The sequence below is a fragment of the Sciurus carolinensis genome, chromosome 5, assembly GCF_902686445.1.
Source record: "Sciurus carolinensis chromosome 5, mSciCar1.2, whole genome shotgun sequence".
Classification (NCBI taxonomy): domain Eukaryota; kingdom Metazoa; phylum Chordata; class Mammalia; order Rodentia; family Sciuridae; genus Sciurus; species Sciurus carolinensis.
Window position 1 is genome coordinate 141307917 of NC_062217.1, and position 14551 is coordinate 141322467.

General features: G+C 42.9%; 1 protein-coding gene across 1 annotated transcript in view; it reads left to right on the plus strand.

The window, feature by feature from the left end:
- Pde6c (phosphodiesterase 6C) overlaps positions 1 to 14551 on the plus strand; it is a 50240-nt gene that overhangs the window by 14268 nt on the left and 21421 nt on the right. Inside the window, exons 8-14 of the mRNA XM_047552708.1 lie at positions 992 to 1039; positions 5594 to 5743; positions 6319 to 6462; positions 7636 to 7704; positions 12388 to 12534; positions 12774 to 12881; positions 13271 to 13380. Coding sequence (XP_047408664.1) covers positions 992 to 1039; positions 5594 to 5743; positions 6319 to 6462; positions 7636 to 7704; positions 12388 to 12534; positions 12774 to 12881; positions 13271 to 13380 — 776 coding nt within the window. The remainder of the gene's footprint in view (positions 1 to 991; positions 1040 to 5593; positions 5744 to 6318; positions 6463 to 7635; positions 7705 to 12387; positions 12535 to 12773; positions 12882 to 13270; positions 13381 to 14551) is intronic.

The window sequence follows — 14551 nt, forward strand, 5'->3', positions numbered from 1 at the left end:
GCAACAGATACAAACCAGGGGTCCCTGCAGGCCTTGCCACGAGAGTCCATTCCACCAGCACCTCTCTGGAGATGATGGTTCTGCTTTTATCCCATGTCTTAGAACAAATCACTTAACATTTTTGGATTTCTTGTTTTCTCATCTTTAAAAGGAGAAGCTTAAACTTAATGGTTAACATTTCTTCCAATCTTAAAATGCTGTGATTTTAAGTATCTAATGTAACTTTGATGGGAAGAAAGATATAGTTTTTTATTAAGAGATATTCTTGCTGGAATGGGTGGTGCACATCTATAATCTCAGAAATGCAGGAGGCTGAGACAGGAGAATCACGAGTTCAAGGCTAGCCTCAGCATGTTAACAAGATCCTGTATAAAAAAAGAGGGGGTAGGGAGCAGGGTTGGGGGGGTTAACTCAGTGGTAAAGCTCCTTGGTTCAATCCCCAGTACAAAAAATGAAGAAAAAGACCCATTTGTGGGAATGACCCAGTGGAGTGATTTCTTGTCCATATGGGTAGGAGAAATAGTCTCTGAATTCCAGTAGTTAAAATGATATTTCCACAGTGAATCTTTACTTTAGTGCAAATAAAAGGCTGTTCCTTTGTCCCTTCCTGTCCCTTTGCCACCTCTTTTTACCTGGATTCCACTTCAGTGGGGGGTGATGGGGGGAAGCAATCCCTGCATCCATGCCTAGGCATTTTTCTGTTTAGCTTTCTCCTTTCCTTGGCCTGAACAGCTAGTTGCTTTGGATTTGAAGGAGGTTCCTCAGAGGCTGGGAAAGTGGGAAGGAGCCGAGATGGGGTGAAATGTCACCCAGTGACTTCATGATAGCAGGTATGGGTGAGCTGAGGTCCAGCGTGAATCATTTGCCTCTCAGCAGACAAGAGCTGTGGATAAAACCTCGCTCCTGGTGCATTCTTTCTGAGTCTCCTTTGTGGGTGTCTATGGTTCCACCACACCGTGTTTCAGGAGTCTGGTCTCCTCTTGCTTTGCAGATATGCAACATGCTGAACGCCCCTGCGGACGAGTACTTCACATTTCAGGTAACTGAGTCCTCAACAAGGCCCGATACTTACTGGCCTGGCCTTTCTCCTTCCCTGACATGCTGAGACCAACTTCCTAGAGAACCTGACTCTGCTCACCACACATGTACCCCTGCACCAGCCCCTGAACTTACCGGCCTGGTGACCCACTCCTGTCCACCCTCACAGCTCTTGTGGTTTGTGTCCCTCCCAAGCTCATGTGTTAAAAACTTAATCCCCAAGTTCATATGTCAGTGGTGTTGTTGGAGGGGCCTGTGGGAGGCAATTAGGGTTAGATAGGATGTGAGGTGGAGCTGTGGGATGGCATTTGTGGCTTTGTGAGAAGAGGAAGAGAGGCCTGAGCTGGCACCCCCTTGCCACATCACCATGAATGCTCTTTGCCCTGTTGTGAGGCAGCAAGAAGGTCTTCCCTAGGTGACGATGTCATGCTCTTGGACCCTCCCACCTCCAGATCTGTGAGATATGTGAATTTCTTTTCTTTATAAATTACCCAGCCTGTGGCATTTCTATTACAGCAACAGAAAATGGACTAAGACAATGACTTTCTGCTTGGACTTGGTTGTGGGACTTGGGGACTCATTCTTCCCCTTCCTGACTTCATTGAGTTCACAGAAGGGCCAGTTTATCATATCTGCCTTCCTCTACCCCTGATGCCCTCCCTCCCCGCCTGTCATACCTCCCTATTATCTCTGTCCCTGCACTCCCCTGACCATGGAAAATAAGCTGGCATTTGGCTCTATAACCTCTTCTTCCTGCCTGCTGGTGCTTATTGGTCTGCGTTCTGCATTTAACATGCATCTGGTTAGAGCCCTAATCCCAGACAGGAGTCTGGATTTCCTCCCTGGTGGACACTGCTGTTGTCTGTCCTTCTGTTTCTCTTTCACACACACACACACACACACACACACACACACACACACAGACACACAACCCTATTTTGCCTGGGTGGAAAAATCAATCTCCTTGAGGTCTGAGTGGTGCATCCCCAGGAGCAAACTGAACCAGGCCTTGGGGAAACCTGGGCCCACTTCCCTGGTTACGTGTAACATTCCCCTCAGATCCACCTGCTGCTCCCTGTGCTTACTGACGTGGAAACACACAAACACCATGTAGCTGTTCTCGGTCTCACTTTTCCTCCCTTCCAACTGAAGCCTCCTTGTGACCATGCTGTGTCCAGTCCTGGCCTCTAATTTATGCTGAGTGGGTGCCATGTTAGGACACACAGGAAAAGGGGGCGGGCGGTGATTCTCTAAAGGGTATGAACCTTGGGCAGTCTGTCTAAGCAGGGAGTGGGCAGGTGCCAGCCTGAGAGCCAGGCTGCCTGCAGAGGTTCAAGGGGCTGGGCTTTGTCTCGCCAACACACTGGCAGCCTCTCTGATCACCCTGAGAGGAGGCTTAGGACTTCCCTGGGACCTCAGGAGTTCTCATGGTGCAATAAAACTCTGGTCCACAGGGATTTTCCAGTCCTTCAGGGAACAGTGTTGGTACCCTTGGAAATGTGCTTTTCTGAAGTCCAACCACCCAATGGCTTCTGTCCAATGACGGCTGTGCTCTGCAATCCACCCTCACTTTTGCGCTGTGGCCCTGCTTGCCATAGGTTGCTCCCAGCCAGTGACTAAGTGTGACAGGCCAATCCTGGAGACAACCAGACTCCTCTGAGGGGCAGCACTGGCCTCAGGAAGCTCCCACAGCCCCAGGCTGTCTAGAACTGCACTGTGGCCTGAGGTGCTCCACACACCCTTGCATCCTTCCCTTTTTCCTGGACCCAGGTAGGGATGGTCTCCCTCAGACCCCTCAGCTCCCTCCCTCTTCTCCTTATGGGCTCCATTACCCAAAGCCAACCCAGCCTGCAGTGCACCCTCCCCAAGCTACCACCCACCTTCCCTTTCTCTCTCGACCTACTCATGCCCTACCCTGATTACCACTATTCCGTTTTGTATACGTGAGGTTGGATGGCAAAGCCAGTGGTTTAGAATGACTGTTATCAGAGCAAACCTGCAAAGGCAGTGGTCCCCAGACAGTCCTTGGAGGCACAATGTGCTCATTTCCTATTGCCGCAATAATGAATAACCACTTAATGGCTTGGAACAACAAAAATAAGTCTCAGTATACTGTTCTGGACATCAGAATTCCAAAATGGATCACTGGGCTAAAATCAAGGTGTTGGTCACTATACCCCTTTTCAGAGGCTCTAGAAGACAGCCTGTCCCCTTGCTGTCTCCAGCTCTGGGAGGAGGTGGGATTCCTTGGCACCTGGCCCTTTCTGTCTTCAGAGTCAGCAATTGCCCACTCTGATCTTACTCTGTCATCCTATTTCCTTCTCTGATTTTGACTCCACCCTTTTTACTACTTCTAAGTATCCTTATGATTATATCACATCCACCAGAAAATCCAGGATCATTTTCCTGTTTTAAGATAAGCTTATTAGCAATCTTAGTTCCATCTGCTATCTTAATTTCCTCTTTTGATGTAAGATTCATATTCACAGGTTCCAGGGATTAGGATGTAGACATCTTTGGGGGTCCATTTTTCCTTGAAGTGAACTATGTGGTACATCCTTTAACATTAACTAAAATGACCCCAATTTTCAGGAAAAAAAAAAGTACGAAGAATTTTCTCAGCCTTAACTTTTTATTATTTTTTTTCTTAAACTGAGAGTCCTTTTATCACCTTACTGTCAAAGGCTCTCAAATCACACAAACATGAACAAGCAGCAAATAAATATTTGCTGAAATATTGAAAAATAGCTACTAAAACTTACTTGGGAAACTTCAACAAATGTCCTTGAGAACTTATGGTTGTGAAGTTATTTTGCACTCATACATAATGTATTTCCTGTTAAGGATTCTGTCCCTAGTTCATATGATAGTAGAAGCATATAAATATTTCTCAGTGTTTTCCAAGAATGAAGGCTTGAGAACATTGTGTACTGTCTTTTCTCTAAAGCTCTGACCATTAGGAGCCATAAACTGAGGTTTAGTTTGACTGTTTTTCAATCCAAGAATAAATACTAATGATAAGTAATAAACAAGTTATTCACATTACTTATCTACATAACAGTCATTTATATGCTTGATTATATTTTATGTGAAAATTTAGTAGTTTATGCAATAGTCCTTACCCTTTGATAAGTTTAGAAGATAGACTCAGAGACCAAAATCAACAAGTCTGAAGCATTTAGAAAATATCTGGATGCCGAATGGTGTGATCTAGACAATAAGTGCTATTGGAATGCTGAAAAAGACAAGTTCCAATTGAGTCAGAAAAGTTAGAGAAGGTTTTGTGGGGAAGACAGGATTTAACAGAGCCTCAAAGGATGACTGAATGAGCCAGGGGAGCCTCAAGGAACCAGCAATGTGAGGCAGGGGTGTGAGACTAACTTTGCCTCAGCCACATGCTGTGCAGATGCTCCGTCATGGTTCTCACACTTGAGAGGACACAAGAATTATCAGGGGATCTTATTTAAGACGCACACCCAGAGACTATGAAGCAAGCTAAAAACAATCTGTTGCACGTGGTCCTTGGGTCACACTTTGAGAAATACTGAACCGTCTTCCCTGCATTTTCCCATCAGCCTGGAAGGATCCTGAGCCTTGATTTATTTGCTTTGTAACATCAACAACTGTCCTAGTTCTTAGCACATCATAGGGGCTTGACAGATGTTTGTTAAACTCAAACATGTACCGTACCGTGAGATGAAAGACTACCTCGATGTATCAGTCAGTAAAATAAAAAGCACACAAGGTATTTCAACAGAGAGAATTTAATGTGAGCTATTAGCTGAAGAAGGACTAGGCATGTACTTCAGTGGTAGAGTGCTTGCTTAGCCTGTGTGAGGTTATAGGTTCCATTCACAATACTACAAAAAAAAAAAAGAAAGAAAGAAAGAAAGAAAGAAAAAAAAAAAAAGAAATGGACGGAAGGAAGAAAGAAAGACAAAGAAAAAGAAAAAATATCATAGGAAAGAAAAAGTAGAAAAGAAGAGTGAGTAACTCTGGGTAAGAAGCTTTTCCCATTCCTAGGGCTAGAGAGCAAAGGGGAAAGAAGGTTAAGGCACTTGGTTCTGGTTGTGGTACACCTGACTGGATGTACTTCAGTACAGTCCCCACTGTGCTCTGACACAAGGTTGGAATTGCACATATGACACCCCAAAATGTACTTGAATTAAAAATAAACTGGGGGCGGGTGGTGGGGTGGTAATACAAGGGAGCCTTGTGGTGATAGAATAATTCTGTACCTGGATTCTAAGGCTGATTGAAAATCTACATATAGGATAGATTTGTGTAGAACCATAAATACACACATACATGCAGAAACAAGTACAGACACATACAGTGAGATCCAAATAAACTTGGTGGATTGTACAGTTTCCTGGCTTTGATACTGTAGTGTAGTTACACAAGAGTTTCCATTGGTGAAACTGGGTGAAGGATACATGGGACCTCTCCTTGCATTTCTTTTGCAACATCCTGTGAATTTCTATTTCAAATTAAAAAGTGAGAAGGAAAAAAAAAAAAAGGAAGGAAAGAACCAAACTTTTCTTATTACTTATAGAAAGGACCGGTAGATGAAACTGGTTGGGTCATTAAAAATGTCTTGTCCCTGCCTATTGTCAACAAAAAAGAAGACATCGTGGGAGTAGCTACGTTTTACAACAGGAAGGATGGAAAACCTTTTGATGAACATGATGAACACATTACTGAGGTAAGCGCAATAATCAACTAATGGAGGTAAGTGAAATTCACAAAATAATGGAAGATGCATAATTATTTGTTATTCTGGGATGATATTTTGAAGGGCAATTAAGACATGAGTCACACATGATTATAACCAAAATGTTGTTATTGTGTCATTTCTGTTTCCTGACTTCTATAAATTGCAACATTTCCTACTGAAGTGCAAAGTTTTGGCTTAACCAAAATTCTTTTAATTCTAGAAAAACAGGAAAGAATATTTCTATTTTCTTCCTCCCTCTCATTCTTTTTCTCACCCCTAACCTTCAGTCCAGATTTAGGTTCTGCTTTATTTATTCTACTGTTATTTATAATTCTTTTCCTGCAATAGAGTATTTATGGTGCGTAGCTCTTTGAAAAGTGAGGGATTAATCAATTTTATTGTGTGGCTTTGATTATTCATATGTTATTTCCTTATATTAAAATAAGGAACTGGGTTTCTGATGGTGAAAGGAAACTGATTGATTAGAAAGCACACAGATTGCTGCCCCCAAGTCAATTTTCCTCTAAATTTAGATAATCTGAATCACTTTCTATACATTTCAGACTCTCACACAATTCCTTGGATGGTCTCTTTTAAATACTGACACCTATGAGAAAATGAATAAGCTAGAAAACAGAAAGGACATTGCTCAGGAAATGCTCATGAACCATACCAAAGCCACTCCTGATGAAATTAAGTCTATTTTGGTAAGTGAGGAATTCAGTCCTGTAAACACTAGGTGGTATTTGACCTCAGCTTCTGGAAATCACCTAAATATCCAGGAGTCTGGCAAAGGAGAATAGGTTTAGTTCTGGGCTAAGGAGGGGTTGGAGGAGAACTTTGGTGGACCAGTGTACATAGATCCAGGATATTACTTGGTTGGAATGTTCTTTGTTAATAATAGGCCCTGGGTTTATAGGAACTCAAGTAGTGACATCTAGGTTCAAGTGTGCTATCAAGGAAAAATATTTCCAGGAAGAACAATGTATTAGTCAGTTATTATCATATATTGCTGCATAACAACCACCACAACATGTCAGTATATAGTAAGAGCATCTCTCTCTCACTCATGCATTTGGGGGTTGACCAGGTGCTCTTTGGCTCTGATTGAGGGTGATTGAGGGTTCCAAGGTGTGAGTTTGGTTTGCTCTACATGTCCTTCATCTTTCATGGGCCAGCAGCTAGCTGACAATGTTCTTCTCAGTGATGACTGAAGAGCAAAAGAGCAAGCCCAAGTGTGCAAGTACACAAGTCTTTGGTCTCATCACAGTGACCAAAGAAAGTCATTGACCAAAGAAAGCCACATGACCAAGACCAGTATCATGGATGACGGGGAGCCAGTGGATTTTTCTAACAGTGTTCTAACCATCACAAAATGAAAGAAAAACATCACATACCGTCTATCTCTATTCCTTGCATTTTGCTTTCTTTAAGAGTCTGTGCATAGGTGTAGTTTAGGTTTTGTTTGTTTGGTTTGGGTTTTAATGAGGGAGTTTGAGAGTTAAAAAATACTTGATTGGAATGTTTGACATGTTAAAGAAGAGAAGGTCTGGGGAAACTCTTGGGTAAGTGTTAATTGGAAAACAGATGCAAGCTACTCATTTTTCTCTTTCTTTTTTTTACCTACATACCCACAAATCACCCCCTCTTTTTTAAAAAAACAGCTACTGTTACATTTTGAAGGACTAGAGACATTAGTTATGTTCAATTTCTACTTAGGTACAGCTCTTCATAATCAAGAGCTATAAGGCTTAGTATCCAGAATCTTTGTCATGGAACTTGCCATATTTTAAATGTATCTTAACCTATTTTAATAGTAGGGAAATCAATAGAATTCTCCTTCACAGGAATTTCACACCTCTGTTGCTTTTACATTTTAGAAATTTAAAGAGAAGTTAAATGTAGATACGATTGAAGACTGTGAAGAAAGACAGCTTGTCAACATCTTGGTAAGTGTTTTCCTTCTGCCCCTGATGTCCTTTTAATAAAATATATTAGAACCCATTTTCTTGTTTTTAGAGTAAATGTTGAGGTTTATCTTCCCTGACACTTTTGAAGGCCAAAAAGAAAGGCGATTTCTTCCAAAGCCTGATGTTTTGGTTTCCTGTTGCTCTTTATATTTGTCCTCTCCAGTTCAACCCTCAAAGATAATGTAGAATCACAGTTAGACTCCTGCATGAAGGACGTCAGGCACAGAATCTGGGGATATCCTGTTAGTTTATTTTAGTAGCTTTGGATTGTACCCTGGTCACCCGAGAGGACATGCCAGAGTTACACTCAACCATAGACCCTCGTAGACTCAGTGGTCATCTGCCCTCTCTGACTTCTCTTCTGGAGGAATTCAGTGCCTTCCTGTTGTCACTAGATCATCCCTATCATTTCTGATTGAAATCAGTTCCTTTTCCAGCTCACTAGTCCCTTCTTTTGTTGTGTTCCAGGTATTGTTAAACCCACTCAATAAGTTCTTCATTTTAGAGATTGTCTTTTTCAGTTCTAGAATGCACCTATAATTCTCTTTTTAATTTTCAATTGTGTTGAAACTTTTCATCATTTTTCTATTTCAACTACTTTTAAATCATAATTATTTTAAAATATTAAAAAAAAAACAAAATAAAATAAAATATTCAACATCCAAATCACCTCTAGGTCTGGTTCTACTGTTATTTTTTACATTAGTTTCAATCAGTTGATCCTGTTTTACAGCATGCTTCATGATTTTTTAAATTAAAAATTAGATATGTGAATAAAAATGTAGGAGATCTGAATAATATTATGGTTCTAGAAAGAGGGTAAGACTTCTTTCCAGAGGATGCAGAGTATTGCTTTTAGATATTTTGTTTTTTAGGGATGCTCTTCAGTTTTGCCCTTACTTGAGTCCCCATTGTTCAGGTGTGGTTTTTCTGCAATTCCATGAGATCCTGGTATATTTATAAAGATTTCTGAGACTTGAATCCTGGAACAATATCACATTGAATTCCCTCTGTCCCTACTTACCCTGTTTCCCTCTGCCCTCTCCCATCTGTAAGGTAAATATTGTTTCTAAATGAAGATGTATTGTTTCACCTGTACCCATTCCATTTTCATAGACTGTGACCTCCCGTCCTGGCCCTTTGCTCCGCTGCCATAGACCACTGGCCTTTCCACCTTGTTGAGGGCTCATTTCCTGCCCTCTGTGCTTTTTGTGTCCCTGGGGTTCCCCAACCTTCTCCCACTTACTGGGCTCCACCCTTGAGTATCCACCATCTTCTCACACCTGACCCAGCAACAATATGCACCTCTGTGTGTGTGTGTGTGTGTGTGTGTGTGTGTGTGTACAGGGGCGGGGCCTCACTATGTTACCCGGGTGGGGAATCCTGCTTGCCTCAGCCTCCCTACTTGCTGGTATTCCATATGTGTGCCACCACACCAGGCTTGGTATGCATCTTCTTGTCAAACAAAACTTTAATCAACATGCACGGCCCTAGAAAGAATCTTGTTCCTACGTAGAGGAGGAAGGACCTTGTGTTGTAAGGTGCAATAGACTTACAAATAGTAACTTATTTTAATGTAAAATCCATTCTGGGTTAATCCCGAATCACCACTGCATAAAACTTAGGAAGTAAAACTAACAAATGTACCAGAGGGACTCTCGAATATTATCCTGGAGTCACTCACTTCTCACCCCAATTCTTTATCCAGGAGTGCACCTCAATTTTGGGTTCAGGGGAGGCATAGCCTCTTCTCGAGGGGTGACAGTGATTCTAGGTCTCTGTGTGAAAGGAGCAGGGAAGCAGTCCTCCGAGGCAGGCACAGGATGTGGTGAATGCCCTCCTCTGACTTTCTCCTGCTCTGTGGGCCATTTTGGGCCTTCATGGAGGACCTGCTGCTAATGGTGACCAGACCACAGGAGAGTTGCAGAGGGTTTCCCAGAGACGTGCCTCATTCACTTATCTTTTACTCAATTTTTTTTTTCCATTCAGTAATTATTGAGACACACCATACAAGGCACAGTGTTAGGTGTTGAGGGCAAAAAATACAAGCTAGCTCTTATCTGGTCCAAAAAGCCCCCTGTGTATTAGGGAGGCATAAAAATACAAGCAACACCACTGCCAGCATGGATGCGTTCTTGAAGCATGAGTCCCAGCGCCCTGGGAAGGCCGAGGCCTCTTGCCAGGCTCAGAAGATGGTGGAGTCACAGGGAGACCATGGTGCCGAGGCCTGAAGGGAAAGGCCAAGACGGATGATGGGGCTTGCTGATGGCTGGAGGTGGGAGTGGGACTCAAGGACAGTGCAGACGGGTGGAGACACAGGCAGCTTGTTGGTCCAGGTATACCAAAGTGGCTGGGTGTGGCTGGAGCACCAGTTAGCAGCAGAGAAAAACTGATAGCTGTGGAACAAGGCTGTGACCGGCCTGCATGCTGGGTCCCAGAAAGTCACCTGATTGTAGCTCACGGGGAGGCAGGAGGCCTGGAGTGGGGTTACTTCATACCTAGTAGGCTGCCAGCAATCTCCTCCTCTGCTCTCAGCCCTCAGCTGTGTGAATTCTGCAAAGAAAATCAGCTCTGTGGAGCCAGAGTACTGCTTATCAGACCAACAAGAAGCCTTTGCTTTTATTCATCTCTCCGTATTGCAGACTTAAAAACTGTGTGATTTCTGTATTCGAGTCCTATTTTATTGGCTTTCCTGTGACTGCGGATGGGGCCCGGGAGTCATGATTCTGAGAACTTCTTACTTTTGTTTCCTACTGAAATACACGTTTACACTTGAGTGTGATGATCCTGTGATGTGTTCAACAACATTTCTAACTTTATCTCTGAGGACTATCTCTGAGACAGCCTCCCAGAGGGGACATGTCCTGGGGGGCCCACCCACAACTCTCTCAGCCTCTTAGGCTGATTTTTACAAGACACACTAATCGCCACCACCCGGGAGTGCATAGTTCAGGGACAGTGGCTATGCTGGCTTCTCGCATTGCCTAGGACACATACAGGTCTGATAATATTCCCAAATGAATAAATAACAATCAAATGATTAAAATGGAGGACTGAGCCCAGTAAGGGGTCTGGAGAGGTTTAAGAAAGAAAGAGCCTGAAGGCAAGGGACAGCAGAGGGCCGAGGAGGGGCCTGTGAGAAATGGAGGAGGAAGAGGAAGGGGCTGCGAACGGAATCCCAAGTTCTTTGACAGTTGAAAATGAAACTGGGATAAATTTATGACCAAACAACAAAGACAAAAAAGTCATTATTACTTCCCCATTCACAGACGAGAAAATAGAGGCCTTCCCAGCTGTGGTGATGTACCTATTTAGAACCTAGGACAGAATGCTGGTCTCCTGGCTTCAAACCATTACTTTTCAGGAAAAAAAAAAAAAAGAAAGAAAGAAAGAAAGAAGAAAGAAAGAAAGAAAAATCTCTGCTTGAAGTCACCAGAGTGGTCAGTGGTGAGGCAGGCATAGGAGGACCCTGGGTAGCCTGGTGAGGGAGGGTCAGGAGCCCGAGGGGCCAGCCTAGGCACAGGGTCCAGGGAAACAGAAGCCATAGTTTTGCTTGGAGCAGGAATGTACCATGTGGAGTTCTCTAGGAAAGCTTGAACTTACTGGGGCAAGTGACCTGCCTTTTCTGACTTTTGTGACCCCCTCGGCACAGTATTGGGACAGGCTGTGCAATCAGTAAATAGTCACTGAACTGAGCTGCTCCAGCAGGTGCATCTGATGGACCCACATGGCTGTTGCTAAATTGTCTCTTGGCACTTTCTCTCCCTCCCATGGAATCCTCTCCTTTCTTCTCTCCCTTTATGGGATCCCCTCCCTCCCTCCCTCCCTTCTTTCCTTCCTTCCTTCCTTCTATCAGTGTGTGCCCCTCCAGAGTCCCTTATTTAATTAATGGGACTCACCTGTCCCCAGGCACTTGGTTTCTCCCACAGCACCAAGCCCTGGCGGCCAAGTTCTCCAATGAGTCTAAGCTCTCGCACCTCACTGGCCTGTATTTCATACCCATTTCAATAAATTAAGCTCCTTTAAGGCAAGATCCATATTTTTATTTCACAAGTCACGTCAATGCTCATGTGCGTAGTTCATTGTTTTTCACGTACCCCTAAGTCTTAACGAGATCTGGGTTAAAAGAAATGCCAGCAAGTTCGTGTACACACCCTCATTCATTCATTCAAACATTTGTCAACAAACATTTACTGAGCACCTTCGTGGGATAGGCACCGTGGGTCCAGGGGGGAGTCATCACTGAGTGAATAAAAAAGAAAATACAAGTGGGTTGAATTAAGCAAACACCTGCTGTTCACTGACTGTTTCTTGACTGGGACAAAAGAGAAACTGAGTAATGAAAGCTGGTAAGACTAAATATTTTATTTCGCATCACAGAAAAAAGATAGTCACTGGAATTGGGTTTGGAATTGAATCCCATCACTTAGAAAGTTTTAAAATAAGGCTGAATCTGTTTCACCATCTGTAAAATGGGCTTAATTGTGTAGGTGTGTGAAGATCATCTATGCAAACTTTACAACCCAGTGTCTGACACATAGTGGCTCAGTGAAGGACTCCTGTTATCCATTTATTATAATTTGGTTTTCCATTCAATGTTGGGTATATGAGCTTAAAGGGGAAAAGATTAATGCAATCTGAAACAATCTGTCTTTTCAACAGAAAGAGGACTTGCCGGACCCAAAGGCAGTAGACCTGTATGAATTCCGCTTCAGCGACTTCCCTATTACCGAGCACGAATTGATTAAATGTGGACTCCGAATGTTTTTTGAAATAAACGTGGTGGAGAAATTCAAAGTACCTGTAGAGGTCAGATGGTATTTCACTTAAAACACTGTGTGATTCTGTTGCTGTCCTGCACTAATGTTTTCTGTGGTTCAAAAGATTAACTCAGTTTGGATTTTAAATTATCATTAACTTTGTAAATACATCGGCTTTAACTCTGTCAACAAGACCAACACATCTTTTCAGATAAGATTGTCACAGGTCGTCTAACCTTTAGAATTCTATTCCAAAGTCTGAATGGTGTTGTCGTCTTTGGGTAACAGGTTCTTACCAGATGGATGTACACGGTGAGGAAAGGGTACCGCGCTGTCACTTACCACAACTGGCGGCACGGGTTCAACGTGGGACAGACCATGTTTACTTTGCTGATGGTAGGTAACGAAGTCCTGGAAATCTCTGGAAACCATTGTAAAACTGCCAGTTCCCTCTTGATCATGTGAAAGATGGGTAGGTCCATTACTTCAACTCTTCATTTTGAACTTCATGGGCAAAATCCAACCCCAATCTTCCTGAAGATGATCCCAGGAACGTGGGGATCTCTGGGCACCTGATTGGATTAGCGCTCCTACATGCACATGCTCATTTCTGAAAGGAAAATCCAGTCACCTGCTAGGTTTGGGAATTTCCCAGAAGCTATGAGACTCACAAGAAATAAGCCAACTTCCTGCAAAGACATGGTGGGTTCCCTTCTCCGTTGCAGGCAGGGCTTGCTGGGAAGATGTATTAATTTACATCAGTATGTGTCTTTGTATATTTTTAGACAGGAAGACTAAAAAAATACTACACAGACCTTGAAGCTTTTGCCATGCTTGCTGCTGCTTTCTGCCATGACATTGATCACAGAGGCACCAATAATTTGTACCAGATGAAGTAAGTAAACACGTATGCAGTATTGACATGTCCTTGTGGGTGTTTGAAGGTGCCTCGGGGGAGAAGAAAACTTTCCCTGTCCCTTAGCCCAGTGAATTCCTCTTTGCTATGTTTGGGAACAGCAGGGCCTTGTTCTGTTCCCTCCCAAGATTCAGCCCTTGCAATGTCTGCTCTTTCTCTCCGGGTTACATCCCTCTTTCCTTTCTGTTCCATTTCCAAATGTATCTCTGCCATATTTTTATATGCCTTCATTTTTTTTTCTTTGTTTAATCAGAGTATTGACTTCAAATGCTGGGCATGGTGGTGCATACCATAGTCCCAGCTATTCAGGAGTCTGAGGCAGGAGGATTGGAAGTTTGAGGCCAACCTCAGCAACTTAGCAAGGCCCTGTCTCAAAATAAAAAATGTAAAAAAGGACTGATGCAGCTCAGTGGTAGAGCGCCCCTGGATTCAATTCACCATACTGAGGAAAAAAAAAAAAAAAGTAGATTAATCTTAGGCTTAAATTTGTGTACATGTAGGGAATGCTCCCCAGCTCCAGCTGGAGAACACTTCTTCCTGGGCTCACTACCCTTCACTTCTTAGTTCTTTTGCCTTCTAAGTCAACCCTCCTTTAGCTGATCTTCTATCCTAACATCAGTGCCATCTTCCTCTCTTGCCCCAAGAAAAAAAAAGTGCATTAATAAGAGGGCAGGCTCAGGGTCAGACAGATTTGGTTTCATTGGGTTCATAAGTTAGTTAAACTTTTAAGCCTCAGTTTCCTCATCTGGAAAATAGGAATTATAATAATGGTATCTAATAGGTAAGGTCATTGTAAAGATTAAGTGATATCATACATACAAAGCCCTCAGCTGAAGGTAGATTCTTAGCCCTTATGAATATTAAATATTTTCATTTCTCTTCTTAGTCATTGGTATTCTTCAAAATTCATCAGCAGTGGTCATGCCAGGCAAGCTCCTCAAAACTGTTTTTTTTTTTTTTTAAGGATAAAGAAACTTTATTATGATGATTTTCATCCTATACAGACACAGCAGTAAGTCCAACTTGTTCATAAGACTAATGTTTCTCCCAGGTCCTCTGAGTCCAGAACCACCCAAGCTTCCTTGTTCTGGTGATCACCTGATAGTGGATTTAAATAAGCCCTATCTGCCTGAGCCATACTTCACCCCCA